We start from the raw sequence: 19,875 nt of genomic DNA on the forward strand, positions 1-19,875 counted from the left end.
ATTAAATCTGAAGCGATCAAATAATTTCATCAAATCCTCACTTTATATTGCCTAATGCTCCCAATATGTGATATATATATATATATATATATATATATATATATATATATATATAGGAGGGTAATTAGACATGCAAGAAAAGAACATCAAACAATCCTAATTTTCAACCTTTGAAGTTTCAATAATCCATAAGAAAGTACACTATTTTTTGTGTTTTATTTATACACACAAATATATTTTACTTTTTTATGGGAAAACATGTTTTTAGGTAGCTTGAAGATTTAATCGTTTAGCCTCACAACACTTTAGAAGTGCTAACTTTTGTTTAGTCTCTGAACTCTGACCTCCCCATCTGTTTTTTTTAATACCTAAAAATGTAAAAGCTTAATGACATGAATTATGGCATGCACACTAAAAACAATGACTCAATTCTCGAAGCCTAACCAACAGTCTTATATATAATTGTTATCTCTCTTGCGATAAACTAGAAATGTGAGTCTCATCACAATAGATAATCCAAGGCAAGAGTTCTTCTATTAGTTTATGCCTCTACAATCTTTTATTATCATGCTTCAATAGCTATTTGAGCATCATGAACAAATACATTTCTCGTGGATTTTTAGCATCAATCTTTGACCTTCAAAGGTCAATCCAGCATAGACTATCATCACACATGCAGAGCATGACGTCAGGCCGTTGAGAACATGAGTGAGAGCGGACTGTGGCACCACTTAAACTAGAGGCGGATCAACGTTGATGATGTTGTCACATAGGAAGCACGGAAACGTACATACACCCACGTTTCCCGCTTTCGAAGCGGAACCACTCCGGAAACGTCCGGAAACGCGTTGGAAACGCGCAGGAAACGCCCGGAAACGTGTTTCCAGAAAAATGAGTTTTGGAAACGCGAGTTTCTGAATTGGAAACGCGAGTTTTCAAAAAATAAAGATTTTTTTTATGTTTTTTTTTATTTGAGATTTTGAGTTACTTAAATTAAAAATTTATTATTATTTTTTTGTATAATTTATATATATTTATTTAAAAAAATTATTTCGACGTTTCCAAAACGTACCCGCTTCCTAAAATTTTTGAAAAACACGCTTCCGCATTTCAAGACGTTTCGCTTCCACGTACCCGTATCCGATTCCGTGCAACCTAGGTTGTCACCCATCTTGATCAGGCTACCTCTAGAGTCCATCTCCAACCCCCAAAAACGTCTTCCCCAACCGCCCAAAAAAAAAAACTATCGAAATTGAGTCGCAAAAAAGATCGGAGATTTTCTTGCCCATAGTCTCCATCTGTTTAGTCCCTCTAAGTTTGTTAGAGCAGTTCCTTGAGTCACAATTGTTTATCCCAAAAATCCACTTTGATCAATCTCATTATCAAATGGATGACATGATCATGAACTGGTAACTTACCTCCACGCAAGCCAAAATGCAGATTAACTACTGAAAATACCCCCAGTTTAGGTTATTCTTTTCTTTTTATGAAAGAATCCCTCAATAATGGTTCAAATCTTGACTACAAAATGTAAATTTTGACTTATTATGCAAAATCTATAAAATTAGTTGTGACGACATGGCGTTGAGTTGGGAAAGTTAACATTCATATCATCAATTTAACAGCGGTACGTATCGGACGGAGTAGACATTGAAAATTTTCAATTGTAACTTGAATGACTATTCGGATTAAAACAAAAGAAGAGGGACAAAATAGATGAGGAGGCCAAAGTTCAAGGATTTAACAAGAGTTAGTTCTAAAACAAAGCGTTAAGCACCCCTCACATTGCTTATAAAAAATGAGAAAAATTCATCAACAATCTCTAAATTATTGTGACACGGTCAGTTTGATCTCTCACCTTTTAAAATTGATCAAAATGATCCCTCAATTCTTGTTTTACTATCAACCAGATCTATCCATCCAAATTTCGTCACTGTTCTGTTAACTTCATGACGTGAATCATGCGTGAGCCCCCACAAAAGGGGCAAATGACGTTTGTAACCCTTAGTCTCGATTAGAATCAACTTTCTACCAAATTTGGAGTTGACTAAACGAGTTTAGGATTGAGAAATAAGGACCCGATTATAAAGGATATTGAGTGGAAATAAGTTTAGGTTTTCATTTTCAATTAAATGTCTCATTTGCCCATTTTGTGGGGGTTTACGCATGATCCACGTCATGAAATTAACGAAGCACTTACGGAAAATTGGATGAATGAATCTGATTGATAGCAAAATAAAAGTTAAATGATCATTTTGATCAATTTTAAAGATCATGAATCAAACTAACCGTGTCACAAGATTTCAGGAACCATTGGTGAATTAAAAAAACAAACAAACATGGCATTAGAGTCGAAGAAAAGTAAAAAAAATCGAAGGTAAAAGTTTGATAATATATCCATACAGTACTCTGACTATCATAATGATGATATTTATTTAGTCATTATCTAATCATTCATAGAAGAGTAGCCAACTAGTAATAGGGAATATATATAATTATAAGCCAAAAGAATTTTCATGCTTCAAGAGGCATTGGTTTTCTGAGCAGCTACTTGAGCAACCATATTTCTTCCTGATTTCACCTTTAATCTCTGACCTTCAAAGGTTAATCCGGCATACACCGCCATCACACAGGCAGAGCAAGAAGTTAAGCCGTTGAGCACATAGGTGAGAGTTGATTGTGGGACGGCATAAATTAGAGCCGATTTGACGTTAATAATGTTATCACCCATCTTGATGAGGCTCCCCCATAGATCCATCTCCAACATTGGCGGACCTAGCTATGGGCAAAGTGTACCCACTGAGTTGTGTGTATAGTTGAGAAAATTGGTGACCTAATAGCTATCATACTAATTTTTAGCCTAAACATTAGCATATAATGTCTGCACTACAATTTAGAATCAAGATAATCTGACATTATTTCCCCCATAGAACTAAACTCTTTGGTCCGCCACTGATCTCCAACCCCCCAAACAAAGTATTTCCCGACATCTTTGAGAAACAAAGAGACTATCGAAATCGAGCTCTTCTGCGAATCAGAGATTTTCTTGCCCTTATAGTGATGATATTAAGTCCATAAAATCACTGAACATACACGTATAAGTATATGATGTAATCTTAGCCATCTATATGTTGGAGTGAACCATGCATCTCTAATAAAGTCATAATAATCATCCACATTATGTCGTGTATTTACAGATGGTGTACCGAGTCAATCATATTATTTCATTGTGTGATAAACATGTACGCGATGAAAAAATGAACTAATAATTTTAAGAATTACAACTCTGGACTATGTACCACACATTTTTATTTACGTGGGGCCGTGGGGGTGTTTGATCTTTAAAAGTTGAGTTGGGTTGGGCTGGTATGTCCATCAATATAAAAGAATACACCCTTGTAAAGAGGGAGAATGGGCGTGGACCTAGATCGACCCGACCCGTTTCGGTCAGCCGAAGAGATTGTATGGTTCGAGAGATCATCATCTTTTCTGAAGACTTTTCCGGGCGCTCCTTCTCCTCTCTTCAGCAACATCGAAAATCATCAGGTTCTTATTTGTTCTGAATCCGATTCAATTCCTTCTGGTTCGTTTTCAATTGTCACATCCATCCATTGATCCCCATTATATTTCTGCTATTTTCATTTGTTTTTATTGAAATTCCTCGTCTAATTTCGCTTATTTATTCCCTGTTTGTATTATGCATGTTCATTCTAGCGTTTGGGTGATTGTTCGCTTTTGCAAGATTCAAACTTTATGTTTCGAAATTTCAATGTACAAAACAATTTCAGCTTTTGCTTTATGAATTTTTAGTTTCTGTAAATCTCCAGTGTTTGCTACTTAGTTTGTGATTCATAACCATCACAATTTTAATCTTTCAACTTTTGAGCAATACATGATTGGACAGGATCAGCTCCTAAAAGGAATGGGCCGATTTAATTTGATCGAACTAGATTCAACAATGGCCTTTCCCTTTGCTTGCCAAATGAAGATGAGCCTTTTCGAACTCGACAAGGTTCCTAGCATTTATATGGACTGTACACCCATTGCATTTTGATCTTCCCTTGTCAGTTACTTTTATAACATGTTTGACTTCCACTCACCATCTAGTTGCATTCTTCACTTTAATCCATAGCAAACTTATACAGAGACAGGAATCTGCTATGTGTTGCCAAAAGCTTGACTGAACAATGACACTTTTCCAATTAGTAGTAGTAAAACTCTAGTTCATTTGACATCTGTTCCAGTCGGAGCTCCTATCTTATTTTTCACATATAAGGAAGTATCTACAAAATAGTTTTCACCAAAATTTTCATATCTGCATAATGGCTTAGATTGAAATTTTCTATAGAATGTACGAAAAGATCCTTACAAAAGACCATTATTCCTACTAGCTATGTGCAATTGATCTATATATTCAATTTAGCTTAAATCTCAATTGGTGCAGATTATGGACGACATGGACATTGATGACATGGTTATACCTGACACACCCCCTCCTGAAAGATTAGCTGCCAGACATGGTGTTTGCAGGGACTCTGTCGGTAGAGTTTGTAATTCGCCATTAGCTAACAAGTTGATTAATTCAGACTTTGCTGATGAGAAATCTGGGAATGGATCAGGGGTCAAGGAGAGATTCATCTATGAAAATGATCACAGTAAAAGAGTTGTTATTCGCCCTCCAAGAAGTTCTAGTCTTGCGATTGATAATGGCTCTTCTGGAGCCAATTCATATGCTTCCCAGAATGCTCACCTCTATAGGACACCAGCTGTGGGCAGAAACTCTAGTTGTGAGACCAAACATTCTTCTGGGACTGAAAATTTTGACAGAGGGAAGTCCTTAAGCATTAAGACATTGTCTAAATCTGCTTTCCCAGAAAATACTGAAGTTCTTGATCTACCTGAACATAATAGTCACTCCCAGTTACACAGAAAAGTATTTCCATATGGAAAACTAGAAGATGTTGCTCAAGGCACAAGAAATCAGCAGATCATGTCAGTTGGCAGTTCTGCAGATTGCTCTACAAATTATTCGGAGAGATCCAGAAATGCAAGCAAAGCTAAGGAAAAAATAGATGGCAGTACATTTGATGGTGTGGGATTAGCTTCACCTATGGGAAAAAGGGTTGATCTGCCTACTGAGCTTCAACATAAAGCAGAGCATCAAAAACCTATGACGCTTCATTCTTTTACTCTGCCAAGAGTCAGTGGCCAGAAAAGGTTGGTAAGGAATGGTTGTATTTCCCCACATAACATAGCAACGAGGTCTAAACAATTAGGGATAGAGAACACTACAAGTTCCAAGCATAATGAACACAGTAATGATGTTGATGCGGTTTCCAGTGGTTCACCATATGTCATAGATGCAAGTGATGTCGCCACTGAAGACAAAAAGAGGGAAAGAGCAAAAGGGAAAGGTGTAATGGTTCAACCTTCTATACCGAAGGAGAATAATTCAAGAGTTGTTGATACATCAACCAGGTACTATTGTTCAAGTTGTTCTGAAGTAAATGTTATACTGGCGTTTTGTTAAGTGAATAACTTGGACTTATTTTTATTCAATTCCTGGCATTCTATTGTACATAGTTCCAAATTTCAAGAATTGTCCTTTGCCTTTTTTTTTTCTATGTACTGAACAGTTTGTTTTAGTTCGATAACTCTTGCATGAATGTTGTTGGGACTCCATTTTGCCATGTATTTTACCCTTTTACACTCCCCTTAATTTAGATAAAATGATGACTATGGGCCAATGTTCTTTTCTTACTTTTCACAGTCCCCTCAATCTAATCATCAGTCCAAGCACCCTCAAACTGTTTGTTTCTCAGCGTTCAGTTGCTATCTCTTCACTTACCAATATCTTTGAACCTGATGACATGATATGTTTTTGCTACAGTCTTCTGAATGATGATATCGAAGCTAACAGAACCAGACATGTTGGCAGAGATGGATGCTCTGAAGGAATAGGTGGCTGGAGAAGTACTCGTAATCGGTTAAGGACAATGGATCCTCTTATATCTGATTCTACTGAGTATCTTCCCAGAACATATCTTGGTGCTGGAAATTTTGTAAATCAACATGGAAGCAGAGTAAAGAGGGAGGATACTTGGAAGGAAGGGAACTATATAAACTTTTCAAACGATCTGAGTTTAAATCAAACAGCTTCAACAGTTGTATCTGAGCCAGGTCAGATGGCTGGACAACGTCGTGAAGGAAAGAGAGCCATTAGAAGGGAGAAGAAACGGGGATCAAGTATGGGTCATCATGGTGAAGGCTCTACATTGGATATTGGTGACTCTGACATTATGTTTCTTGGTTCATCTGAGACATCTGAAAGTTTAAATTCATCCAGGATTCGCAGACCTCAGTCTCAGGGAATGTTGAGGCCAGTTATTGAAGTTGATGAGTTGTCACCTGTCACAGGTCTCTCTGACCCTCAAGGTCTCAATTCCATGAATGATGATTTGGAGGCCAAGGCAAGGCAACTAGAAGCCGATGAGATGTTGGCACGTGAACTGCAGGAGCAATTGTATCATGAGACACCTGCTTTTGGTGGCAGCGAGGTTAGTGTTTTTTACTAGACTTTATTTGTGGGTTTGTGCAGGTGGAGACATGATTCTGATTCACCAAGTGTCTGTTCATCTTGTAGCAGATTGATGAACATCTAGCTTGGGCACTGCAGCGGGAGGAGAATGTTTTAAACACTTCATCTAGTGGAAGACATAATATACCTCATAGTGTAAGTTAGCACCTTCATTATCTGATATCTGTTATAGTATGATATGCTAGCTTGCATTAATTTGGTCCTTAAATCTAGTATTAGATATTTTATACTAAGATGTAATCAGTACACTGCTCTGTCAGTCTGCCATTGGCCCTTTCCTATAATCTGAGAGAGTATAAGGGTTATATGGAAAGTTTAAGAAAACGGTTTTATCTTATTGTGTTGTCTTGGAGGACTTCAGTTGGACCAACTCGTATGGAGACTGTATTGCGTGCAAAGCTTTGTTAATATGTGTATCAGTAATGTGGAGATCCTCATGACTGAAGTTAAATACATGATTTCTTAGTATGCCCTGGTGCAAATTGTCTGCAAGCATGCCTGCATTCTAGAAATTGGGTCAATGTATTGCTTTGCCAGTATGAAATTTAGTGAATGTTTAATTGGGAGATAAAAAGAGACAGATGTGGAGAAAAAAGTTGTTGAAAACATTTTCGTAAGAGTGCACTTGCTATTTAGAATTTTTTTTCTTTTTGAAGCGCATGCTAAATGATATTAAATGAGGATTATTATTCCTATACAAATGATTTTGTCCCTTATTTAGCAGATACTACTTTCTCTATATAATGACCGCATCAGTTATGCTGTTGTAGCAATATTTTGTGTTCTTATCGTGTTCTATGTCATGTAGAGAGGCTTCACGACATTGAATTCTCATAGACAGCCTCAGTCACAGTCTTCTCAAAATCCATCAGCTAGAAGAGGAGCCCAGGCTCGAGTTCCCAGCTCTTCTACAATGACACAGTTAAGGAACCGCCTTCGAAACCAGTCTACTAGAGGACCGAATAGAAGAAGGAACGTGCGAGTTCCTTTTCCTTCTGACATGGATCTAGATATGGTACTTGTTTACATCCTTCTTATTGTGTAGGGCCTAAAACATTTCTTTCTAAAGTTACAGTCTAATTATTGTTGTTTTCTGTAATAAACTGTGCTCTCCGTCATCTTATGCAGAGACTTAATATGGTACTTGTTTACATCCTTCCTATTGTCTAGGGCCTAAAACATTTCTTTCTAAAGTTACAGCCTAATTATTGGTTTTGTTGTTTTCTGTTATAAACTGTGCTCTCCGTCATCTTATGCAGAGACTTAATATACTTGAAGCTTTAGAGACTGCTGTTGGGGATGTTAGAGATGTGGCATTGAATAATCATATGTTTCAACTGCAGCGGGATTTCAATGCGTAAGATTCTGATCCATGTTTTCAATTTGTCTAGTGTCTCTGTATGGAACAAAAGAGGCAGTGGTTATATTCACCAACTCCATAGAGGCATTTAGTACTTATAAATGATTAATCTTTATGACTTTGGTTGCACCTGAAGTAGGTTTTTGTTCATTTGTTTTTTTTTTTTACTATGTACATTCAAATTTCGATTACATTGTACCTCTTCATTTTCTTGCAGCAATGATTATGAGATGTTATTGGCGCTTGATGAGAACAATCATCAACTTGGTGGTGCAACATCTAATCAAATTAATAATTTGCCTCAGTCTACAGTACAGGTAGGTGGATTAGAACATGAGCATACACAGAAAAATGATCTTAATAAGTTTTCACTTGTTGTAGTGGTCATGCACCCCATTTGCAGATCTGATTCATTTTTTGTGATTGCTTTGTTTCATAGACTGATGCTTTTGAGGAAGCTTGTGCAATCTGTCTTGAAACACCAGCACTCGGAGAAACAGTCCGTCATCTTCCTTGCCTGCACAGATTTCACAAAGATGTAGGGATTTCAGGATTTGCATTCTTGTTTAGGTATATCTAACTTTGGAAATAAAGCCATTAAGTATCTCACTCTTTGCTTTTTGGTTCTTTTTCCTGTTTCTCTCCCTTTTCCGCCCTCCAATTTTAGTGCATCGATCCATGGCTCAACAGAAAAACTTCGTGCCCAGTCTGCAAGTGTTCGATCAGTTAGCTTAGTGCTGTGATTCGATGCTCAGGACATCTTGTAATAACAGAATATCTTGCTACTGCAACCAGTAGTCTTCTGGGATGAGGTAATTACATTTATGTTTTGCTGAAGGATGTTTATTGTAGGGGATAAAAGCTTGATGGAGTTGCAGTATTATAGAGTAGACTAACACTGGAGAAATGGAAATATGGAACTAATCTCTACAAAAAAAACAATTAACACTGGCCAAGCGTCCTCTCGTTACCAATAAATGTCTGTTTGGCAAAGCTATACTTACGAGAATGGTAGACCTCAACATCTTGACTTCACTGTGTTATCTACTATCTAGTGGGTAAGTTAGTGTAAACTTGCGGTCTTCTTGTTTGGCTTTCTTTGTGGTTTGACATTTTTATATCCTTAGGGTTACCGCTAATATAGATGTTGTATATTACATTGGGGAGTTTGCACCAGTTCCTTGAAATAGCACTTACTTGATATCATTTGATAGAAGCACACAACACTGCATAATGTATTTTGACAATTTGTCAACAGGATTACATAATTGTGCTTGTAAGTCCCTATTGTCTGACCTTTTATTGTAATTGAATTGTTACCATTCACTTTTGCCCTAATTAAGTCTCTAGGTTCATCGTATGAGCCATGAGTATTGTGATGCAAAGCCTTAAATTCCATATTTGAGAGTTTACTGTCAAGACCATTACCTTGACATGTCTTGAACATCCATGATTGTGTTAAAATGACATAATCAAGTGGCACATGATTTTTTCGTCTTCCAACTTTGTTTTATTCCGCGCTCTAACTTTTCAGTTCTAACCTTGGTTTTGTAGGGTACAACGGTAGCTCTGGACATAACCATTGGTAAATTGATCCTGGTGCTGAGATGATTCGAGAATACCAACAAGCTTTTGATATGAAAGTCCTGATTAGATAGTACATATGTAACCCATAGTTATTTAATTTTTTGGCAATGTGAGCCGAGATGCTTGTTCTACTTCATTCTAGGCCGAGATTGTTTCTTGGTAGATTCTGCTTCAATCAAATGGGGTTGTCATTCAAATTTAAGGTGATATTGTTACTTGATCTAAAATGGAATGAGTTTCAGCGTCTTTCAGGGAAAAGTGGTTGTCATAAGATGAGAACGTAAGCAGCGAACAATTATACTGAATTTCTGATATACAATTATACATACCTCTGCAGTCTTCAAAAGTATTGGCTTTTAAACTACCGACCAAATTTGTTCTCTTCCATTGAAAATCCGAAATCTATCTACACCAGGAAACCCCTAACAGAAAGAAAACTTGATATGTATTGGGAACAGACGTTGCAAAAATGGGAGCTGAAGCAAATTGTAAGAAAGGTATACTGACAAGGACGTCAAACAATGAGATTAAGGACAGTCGATCACGCCCAGTTCATTTCAAAGCACAGGTATGTCAGATGGTCAAGGCCTTAGATCGACAAGAAGGTATTAACTAGAGTTTTTGAAACTGCTTCAGCGGTGGCAACCCGATATTATTGACATGAAGTCCTATAAAATGAGACTTTTAGCTTGAGGAAAGTGAATATGCTGCCAAGGAGTGGGAAGTCTGGGAGAACAAACTACATTTGTATTCCTCCCAATAAACATGGTCAGAATGACCAATGTGATTACAGTACCCAATGAAAACATTACGCAACGTTATTCCAGTGATTTACTATGATTTTCAGACTCCACCAAACATTATTGATAGTAATAGCTCCTGTTGCTACACGTGTCTTCTACCGAGCATCCTTGGATAAAAAATTGAGTGATTCAACCTTGCGAGCATTGCATAGTTCATCAGCGCAGTCACCTCTTTCAAAAACAGCAGCTGCACCCATCCCTGTGCCTGTATATGCGAAATAAGATCCATAATTAACATTTGCAACGGGTTGAGTGGTATCATCACTACTTTTACATACGATAAGAGAGGGAGACCGAACCTATGCACATTGAGATCACTCCATAGCGGCAGTCTTTTCCCCGACGCTTCATCTCGTGCAAAAGAGTAGCAACACAACGGGCACCTATAATGGATCAATCCAGTCCAGACAACATTACTTAAACTGTTGTGATGATATCTGTTAACGAATCTAACTGAAAATGCTGAGACGTAATATAACCCAAACAATTCAATCCTAATGCTATCCCTCAGCTGTTACAAAGACTAGCACATTCCTAACAAACAAATGGACACACCAAAGCAAGCCAGAGCGCAAAACAGAAGGATGCATTGTAAATCTGAATTGAACAGTGCTCCATATTGAACCATTGAAAGATCTAGTTTCTTCGAGTAAATATAGTGCAGCAATTTGAAAATACCTGTTGCACCAAGGGGATGGCCAATGGCCATGGCACCTCCATTAACATTGATTTTCTCTGGATCAAGTCCCAGCTTGTTACGGCAATAGACGAATTGGGATGCAAAAGCCTACAGTTGCATTCTTTCTGTCAATACACTCGCAGGGCAAAAGCAGAAGTAGATGTTCAATGACTTCAATCATATTTTAACAAATACCTCATTTATCTCAAAGAGGTCAATATCATCAAGCTCTAAACCAGCTGCCTTCACTGCAACTGGAATTGCAGCAGCTGGGCCAACACCCATGATGGCAGGATCCACACCAACAGCACAAAAGCTCCTGCCCAACGAGAACCAAAAACAGTGAGACACCAGATGATAACATCACCCTAAATGTGACAATATCACCACCTTCAACAACTAGATACTGAATTGTAATTCCAGGACAAGGCAGCAGAAATTCCATGTCATAAGAAAACTTGGAGATGGTAATATTTTTTATGGAAAAAAAAAGCTGCTACGTACATAGACTGATATATAAGTAATTAACTCTGCTATGCTGATTTTATCAGAGAAAATGCTGCATCGAATACATCTATGGAAAAGACACAGGTAGTGACAGATTCTTCAGATATTAATATATGCTCATACAGTATAGATGCAGACCAAGTACTTCAGAGTATGCAAGCAGAAAAACAAATTGTAGGTTACACAAAAAAGCCCCCTCCCTGATTTAATCAGCTCCTGTGCATTAGAAGCATGGCATGATAAAACAGCATACCTGAATACACCAAGAATTGGCAATCCTTTTTGGTTGGCAACACTTCTCTTCATCAAGAGAACAGCTCCAGCACCATCACTAACTTGACTAGAATTACCTGAAAGCAATACACCCAATGACAATATAAAACGGATTTTACAGAGCTAATCCTATATATTACTTAACTTGATTTAATCATGCATGCTCGGTCAGAAAGATACCAGCGGTGGTGGTGCCATCTTTCTTAAACACAGGCTTCAGCTTTGCTAGGTCCCCCAATGTTGTGTTTCGAATCCCATCATCAACAGAGATTGTAACAGGTTTCTCATCACCAGATTTTGGATCAACAATCTATTCGAATTCAATGCAATCAGTATTTTTAATAAACATCACATATTTTGTTCCACAGATGAATTCAAACATTATCTGCAAACAAAATGAAGTAGAATTGCAAACTACCTTGGTTGCCACAGGGATGATCTCATCTTTGAACCTACCAGCAGCAGTAGCAGCAGCTGCCTTTCTATGAGAATCAACCTAACAATTGCAACGAAAAAAAAAGTAAATAAGTAAACAAAAGCAAATGAGGCTATAACACCAGGCTAGCAGATTAATCAACTTACTGCAGCCTGATCTTGCTCCTGCCTTGAAACACCAAAACGATGAGCAACATTTTCCGAGGTGACTCCCATAGGAAGAAGGCAGTTCTGGGCTTGTTCAAAGATCTTTACCTGAACACAAGACATGTTAGAATGCTAGAATATGATCAAAAGTAATCAGTTGGAAAAGAGTAACCACAACATGTTTACGCACACAGACACAAAATTATAAAAGCAAAGTGAGGGAGAGAGAGAGAGAGAGATTACTTTAGGATTAACATCCCCTTCCCATGCCATTGGATTTGCAGTCATGGATTCCAAGCCAGCGCCAATACCTAGATGATTTAATCTAAAAAATATGAAGCCAATGCCAGTCGACATAGTTGTGTGTAAGTAACAACATAAAAAGTAGCGCGACACACTGACCAATATCATAAAACCCAGCTCTGATAGCAGCAGCCACATCAGCAACAGCTTGAAGGCCAGATGAGCATTGTCTGTTGACAGTCCTAACCGGCACAGTCTCTGCAAACAACAAACATCAACCTCTACGAGACATTGAAGAATCATGAAGCTGACTAGTGTACGTAGAAAAGAGGGCATACCAGGGAAGCCAGCATAGAAAGCAGCCATCCTGCATTCGCTAGCTCTTTGAGAACCCGGAGCCAGGACGGTACCGACAACAATATCCCCAACTTCCTTAGGATTCAGATTGGTCTTGTCAAGCACTGCCTGCACTCATCACCAGATGGCGTCATTTAATTAGTTGAAACGAAGAACAAGTAAGATGAGCTTAGTAAAGCAAGAAACCTTGAGAAGAGGTGCGAGAAGGTCATCGGCATAAGTATCTTTGAAGCCGCCGCGTTTGGCCTTGCAGAGCGGAGTGCGATAAGCTCTGGCACAGCAGCCAAAGTGTTGAGAGAGAGAGAGAGAGAGAGAGAGAAATGTTAGGAAATAGAGGAGGGAGCTTACGCAACAATGACGACATCATCGCCGAAGACCTGGTTCCTTGCATACGCAGCCGCACATACCGAGGCCTGTCATCGTCGATCACCAATTACACACACAATCAATTTCTTTCTTGTTTAAAACAATTCACACATATCATCAACTTGTTTTTGAGATCTAACTAAGTCTCTCTCTCTCTCTCTCTCTCTCTCTCTCTCTCTCTCTCTAAGGTAGCTCAATTCAGATATGCGATCAAGGAGGAAGAGGAAGAGGCTTACGGAGAGAGAAGAGTCGTCGGAGGAGGAGAAAGAAGGAGGGCGGAGGTGGTGGAGGAGAACCTTCTGCCTGTTGATCGCCTTCTCCATAGTCTCAGTAATCAATCAACAGCGGAAAATGAAATATGAAAAGCCGAGACAAGGCAACGCTGAATAGTACGCCTCTGCTTGCTTGTTTATATAAAACAAGAGAGAGAGAGAGAGAGAGAGAGAGAGAGAGAGAGAGAGGTTAGATCTGTTTGTCCAAAACTCTCTCTGCTCTTTTAATATTTTAGCGTCATTTCTGGATAATGGGATATACATGAGTTATTAATTTGGAATTACACTACTTTGGCCGCCGCTACTTACTTACAATCTGATGATGCAGACCACTCCCTCTATTCCGCGCGTGCTTCCCTCTCAAGGCTACGTTCTTGTTTCTTCCTTTCCCACTTCAATTTCCTATCGTCTTCCTCCTATAAATTAAATTATCACGTATTCACAAATTTTAGCATATTTATTTTTCAAGAGACATAGGTTACGGTATTGGTGTCAAAATGATTGATGTTCGGGATCGAGCAATGAAACTTTCAACAAAATAAGTCTGATTTCAAACAACATGACAAATGGAGCATACAAAATTTAAGAGGTTGGGAGACACGCGAGTGGCAGGGACGTGTACGCAACTGTAGGAAAGATATTTGGGATGCGTGCCATTGTGGGTAGATAGAACAACAGGATAGAGATGACAGATAACTTATAGTCATATCCTTCTTGGGAAATGTGACAACAACCAGACTCGCATTCTTGGCCTATTTCTCCCCCATTTACGCAAGAGTGTACCAGTTACAATTCTGTGCTAAACAATTGGAAAACAGAGAGAAATTAACCAGTTGAAGAAGCAAATGGGGATAGAGTTTTCAGAGAGTGAGACGCTGATTTGCAGTCACCATCTCTCCCATGTAAACTAAGGGATCATCATTACATGAACCATCATTTGTAGAAGGGGAGACTTATATAGGTACCTAGAAAACAAAAGTTATATAGCTATACAACCGAATGTACCTCTTCCCACGGTAAAAACCCAACCCAATCTGCATTCTACCAAAGACCTCAAATGCAGCATGACACTCTGTAAAACCCATCCCATGCGAATTACTTTTCAACGCACTTGAAACCACTGCAAATTGACAAAAATATGATGAGGGCCAAGGCAACAACGATCCCCGCAACAATCAACTTTATCTTCATATTCTGAAACCACATCTTCCTTCTCATTTTTGTTCCCTGTTGCTTGAAATCTTGAGCCTACATCACAGCATTATATATAGCACCACGTCAACACTCCAGAAAAAAGAGTCATCATCATAATCATGGATGGGGGAAAGGGGTTTCCTGCATTCAGAGTACTAACCTGGGAGCGCAGGTTATCAGTTTTATCCACCAACAGCTCAATCTTCTCACCACGGTCAAGAACCTGCATCATACATGAATCACTGGCAATATAAGGAAACAAAGCCCTAGTAGTATAAAGCCCTTTATAACTTTATCAGTATGGAAAATCAGGTTGTAACTTGATCAGTAATCAACTTGCGAATTACTCAGGCAACCATTCTAGATCTACAGTAGGACAAAAAAAAACAGCAGCTCTACCTTCTCAATGTTCTCCATCATAACACCCTTGACCTCAGAAACCTGAGCCTTCACTTTTGCAAGCTTGTTGATCTCTTCAGGATGATCCACGACGTACTTCATGTGCTCCTTCAGCTTGGGTCTATGACATTCACATCAAAGTTGAGCATATTCATGAAAAACCAATTGTTGCACAATAATATTCATCATCAAAATGGGTGCCTAGATTATATACCCAAACTCTCTGTTCAGGCCATTGGCTGTTGCAGTTCCAGCTTTTCCACCAGCATATCTTTTGTTGAAATCATCCTTGATTCTCTCCAGATAGGCAATGGGAACTTGCCTACCTGCAGATTCAGCTGCAACTACACAATAGGCTGTAGAATACAAAATAAAAAGAATTCAAACCATGTCACCTATATGGTGTATGGGGTTGCCAACTAAATAAAAGGTATGAAAACGGAACTGTGATCAAACAGAAGAATTGTAAATTGCATCAATCCTGAATTAGTATAAAAAAAAAACCAAATACTATCCAAAAAACAAGGGACACACAAGAAGAAAGGCCCAGTCGCTCAGAGCCTCAGACATAAAGAAACTGTTCTCCCATTAACCCTGAAGAAACATCTAAACTAAAATGTGTCCTGTATTTTGAAACACGGTATACCGATTATTACGTGTATACCATGCTTCCAAGAACAGATATAAGATACTTATACATAAGTTTCAATGCTTTGAAATCTCTTCCCAAGTATAACTACTATAGGCCGTATGGGGTGCCATGGCTTCATTTTTAACCATTTCAATGATCGGTATTGCAGCAGTTTACTAATAGCTACAAAACCATGTTCCAGAACACAGGGATCAAAACCTGAGGTCTGTATAATCAAAACGTTTTTTCAAAAATCACAAAACCACATTCTTCAGACAGAGTTATAAACAAATATGTATAGCGGATGTTTTTCTTTTTGTACATAAAGAGATAATAAATTGCAGGGTTCATCCGAAATTGTAATATAGACTGAAACAATTTAGTTATCTTATTGCACGAAGATAAATATGCGAGTATCAAAATGGAAACCACTTGGTGTTCAAGAAAACTATGTAAGCATGATGTTTGTGACACACACTAAGATGATCCCGATGATACTGAGGAGAAGAATAGGCAAACACACAAAGAGGCAACAATTTAACAGATATGCAGCCCTTTCTATTCGTAAAAAGAACGCCCAGTTTGAAAGCTCCCTCTACACATTTTCTAATTCTACAAAACACAACATGGATGTAGATTCCAAACAACTTTGCCACTGATCGATTCTATAAGATGAACAAATTATTAGCAGACCAGCACACGCTCTTCGTAATTGCTGAAGAAGAAAGGGAAAGTGAGAAACTAAAACCCAATGATCCATATGTTAGCCAGAAGCAACAAATGGACAAACCACATTTGCATCCTCCAAATGATCGAAAACAAAAATATAATCCGAGACATTCTAACCCACACACACACAAAAAAAAAAAGAAGCAACAAAATATAATCACGAGTATACAATGCATGGATAAGAAGAGGAATGAATTGGAAATTGGCGGGTAAAGCAAAGAGATAGAAAGTAAATGTATAATGGGAAGAAGAACTGACTGAAGCCGTTTTCGACGAGGTAATTGAAGGTGTGGCCGTCGCAATTGTATGTGAACTTGTTGTTGGAGGCAGGAAGCTTCTGGAGGCATTGAGAGGCGATGCTGGTGAAGTTTCCGGTGAACTCTGTGTACTCGGCCAGAATAACAGTGCCCCGAGCCACGAAGCTATAGATCAGCGATTGTTGCCCCATCCCTAACCACCCTCTCCTCTCTCTATTCTCTGTTCTCTCTCAAATTATGATACGCCCTTAGTTTTCTCTTGTTGTACGTACGTACGGAGATTCAGAGGTATTCAGAGACGATGGGATCGAAGAAGATGGAACTACGAGAAATGCTTATTTTACGCTCACCCTTAAGTCACCTTTATACCCCCAACCCAAATAAATTTTATTCTTTTTTTTCCGTTAACTCCTAGAGGAAATAATAATTTATTTTAATGTAGAATTAAACCATAGCGCTGGCGCGGGTGTTTTGAATTTGGGAACTTGGTCTCGTGATCGAACAAGTGAAAGTGCGTAGAAATATAAAAAGAAAATGAAATGAGAGGAGGCGGAGAGCCGCGCAGGTAGTGGCTGTGGAGTGATGCGTCCGCAACTAATGTTGCAGCACTCACCTTCTCGTAAAAATAGTACTCTCTCCCCTAACTAATTTTTTTATCCAACTTGCTCCAAGCTTCACCCCTCGATCCCCGTTCTGACCGTCTTCTTCTTTCACTTGGACTCTCCTCTAGTTCTCTTCTCTTGTAGTGATACCAATTTGCGCATCTAGATGTCACTACATTATTATTAGTCCCCTCGAAATCACATACATATACAATTTTTCTATTATCCTAATGTGATATATAAATTATAATATTCGCACTTGCAAAGTAAAACATTAAATAATTTTGGATCTATCACATCCTCAATTAAAGAAGAGGAGTGTGGACCGTGCCGTATATGTTTGATTATGACATATAAAACTTGATAGAAAAAAATTTGGCATCATGTCCTAAATTATTATGATAAAGTTAATATAATATCAACCTCAAAATTGTATCAGTATAGTTATTGTAGTACTGAAATTCGTTATTAATGACGGGTCTGAGGCCAATTTAGGATTTCCAATTTTTGTCATGATTCCGTCTTCTAGGTCACATGTCACGCACGTGACCACAAAAAAAAAGTATTTAGTACCCAAACTCTTGTGACAAGGTCAATGTAATACACATACTCTGAGTTGTATTAATATAGTACCAAACTCACAATTCGCTATCAACGTAGTACCCATTCGAGCCTAGATTGCTTTGATCCGACCCGAATGTGAACCGAGAAAGTGGGGTGAGGGGAGTGGTGGGGGTAGAGGTGGAGGAAGGGGGAAGGTCGAGGGTGAGGAGGCTGTAGGTGGAGGAGGTGGGGGTAGAGGTGGAGGAAGGGAGACGATGTGATGGCTGAAGGCGGAGTTGCCGGATTGGGAGAAGTCATCGTTGTGGTTGAAGAGATTCGAATAAACATAACCACATCGTCTCCCTCACCTCCTCCACCTACAACCTCCTCACCCTCGACCCTCCCTCATCTTCCACCTCTACCCCCACCACTCCCCTCACCCCACATTCCCAATTCACATTCCCCTCACCCCACCTTCATGGTTCACGTTCAGGCTGGACTAGAGTGACTTAGGCTCGGGTGGGTACTACGTTAATAGCGAATTGCGATTTTGGGTACTACATTGGTACAACTCAAAGTATATGTACTATATTGACTTTGCCACAAGAGTTTGATCACTAAATACCTTTTTGTGATCACGTGCATGACACGTGACCTAGAAAATGGAGCCGCGACGGAAATTGGCATTTGACTCGTCGTTGATAGCGAATTATGAGTTTAAGTACTACACTGGTACAACTTTAAGGTTGAGTACTATATTGATCTTACCACAATAGTTGAAGACATGATGTGAAACTTTTTTCAACTTTATATGGGTTTATACATTTTCTTCATCATCGAAAAATCTAAAACTTTATCCAAATAATTTGATGCAATCAATGAAGTCTCCCAAGTTTCATGGAGATCGACTACTGAGCATTGTGGACAATATTCGTCCACATGCTATGAGTTTTTATTCAATTTCGTTCAATTATATATATTTAGAGAAACAAACTTACGAACTCTGTTGTTGATATTGTAATCGATTTTTAGCGTACTTTTAAGGGGTTAGGTGGTTCGATTTTGTACTCATTGTAGTCACTGCTACCATTATGTTTGACATTGTGGATAATGAATATGGTAATGGTAAGTGTTCTAAATATCGGGATATATCGGTGATATTTAGAAACGATAGGATAAATGTCATATCGCCTCAATATATCGGTCAACTTAAAATATCGGGTCAACATGCGATATATCGGGTCAAATCGAGTTTGACCCGATATTTTTAGTGGATTTTTTTTTTCGGTGGATTTTTTTTGGTGACTTTTTTTCAATTTTTTTTCGTTGACTTTTTTTCGGTTATTTTTTTAAGGAGACGATGTCGTTTTGATCTTTCAATGCAACCATAAGCTCATCCGAGTGTGAGAGAAATTGGAACACATTTTAAGGGATACACACAAAAAAGAGAAATAGGCTAGATACAGCAAGGATGAGCAAGTTAGTATATGTTCAATTCAATGTCAAAATCATCAACAAAACCGAAGGAATGACAAGGGAAATGATGTACTACTTGCCAAAGAAGCTAGGGAAGTACAAGAATGACTTGTTGAAGGTAATGCCATTGGAGATTTGACAATAGATGAACAAGTGTCCGAAGTGAGTAGTGTGGTACCACCCTTGAGGGAAGTCCATGAGATAAGAGAGTTTTATGAAGATGATTTTATCTCATAAGATGAGGATGAAGATAATAGAGAAGATGAGTTTGACTTTGATTCTGATGATGAGAGAGTTTATAATGCATGAATGCATAATCAATATCTCAATCTATCTTTTGTGCACCTATTTTTGTTCAATTAGTACTTAGTAGTTAATATTATTTAGTATATTTTGAATATTTTGAAGTATATGTTT

At 38.4% G+C, this 19,875-nt stretch overlaps 3 protein-coding genes across 7 annotated transcripts; 1 reads left to right on the forward strand and 2 right to left on the reverse strand.

The window, feature by feature from the left end:
• Positions 1–3,406: 3,406 nt before the first annotated feature.
• On the forward strand, positions 3,407–10,124 carry LOC126789949 (uncharacterized). Of its 5 annotated transcripts, XM_050516039.1 has the most exons (11): positions 3,407–3,546; positions 4,445–5,217; positions 5,341–5,478; positions 5,891–6,557; positions 6,644–6,733; positions 7,407–7,613; positions 7,858–7,955; positions 8,176–8,275; positions 8,398–8,496; positions 8,626–8,770; positions 9,513–10,124. In XM_050516039.1, exons 1-10 carry the CDS (start codon positions 3,412–3,414, stop codon positions 8,686–8,688), a joined length of 2,370 nt encoding a protein of 789 aa, XP_050371996.1. In that variant the 5' UTR covers positions 3,407–3,411; the 3' UTR covers positions 8,689–8,770; positions 9,513–10,124. The 5 variants fall into 5 exon arrangements, with proteins under 5 accessions (XP_050371996.1, XP_050371991.1, XP_050371992.1 ...); XM_050516034.1 differs by having other exon boundaries at positions 4,445–5,478; XM_050516035.1 differs by having other exon boundaries at positions 4,445–5,478; positions 6,647–6,733.
• Positions 10,125–10,270: 146 nt separating this feature from the next.
• On the reverse strand, positions 10,271–13,759 carry LOC126789950 (3-ketoacyl-CoA thiolase 2, peroxisomal). Its single transcript, XM_050516040.1, has 14 exons — positions 13,592–13,759; positions 13,338–13,402; positions 13,176–13,260; positions 12,971–13,097; positions 12,792–12,890; positions 12,633–12,700; positions 12,390–12,497; positions 12,226–12,303; positions 11,988–12,117; positions 11,788–11,884; positions 11,223–11,346; positions 11,027–11,135; positions 10,648–10,731; positions 10,271–10,553 (listed from the first exon to the last, which is right to left on the reverse strand). Exons 1-14 carry the CDS (start codon positions 13,676–13,678, stop codon positions 10,444–10,446), a joined length of 1,371 nt encoding a protein of 456 aa, XP_050371997.1. The 5' UTR covers positions 13,679–13,759; the 3' UTR covers positions 10,271–10,443.
• Positions 13,760–14,373: 614 nt separating this feature from the next.
• LOC126790300 (putative vesicle-associated membrane protein 726) lies at positions 14,374–17,151 on the reverse strand. Its single transcript, XM_050516490.1, has 5 exons — positions 16,839–17,151; positions 15,435–15,576; positions 15,221–15,341; positions 14,982–15,044; positions 14,374–14,875 (listed from the first exon to the last, which is right to left on the reverse strand). The coding sequence occupies exons 1-5, from the start codon at positions 17,026–17,028 to the stop codon at positions 14,723–14,725; spliced, it is 669 nt and encodes a 222-aa protein (XP_050372447.1). The 5' UTR covers positions 17,029–17,151; the 3' UTR covers positions 14,374–14,722.
• Between the last annotated feature and the right edge of the window lie 2,724 nt (positions 17,152–19,875).

This window comes from Argentina anserina, chromosome 4 (assembly GCF_933775445.1).
Source record: "Argentina anserina chromosome 4, drPotAnse1.1, whole genome shotgun sequence".
NCBI lineage: Eukaryota > Viridiplantae > Streptophyta > Magnoliopsida > Rosales > Rosaceae > Argentina > Argentina anserina.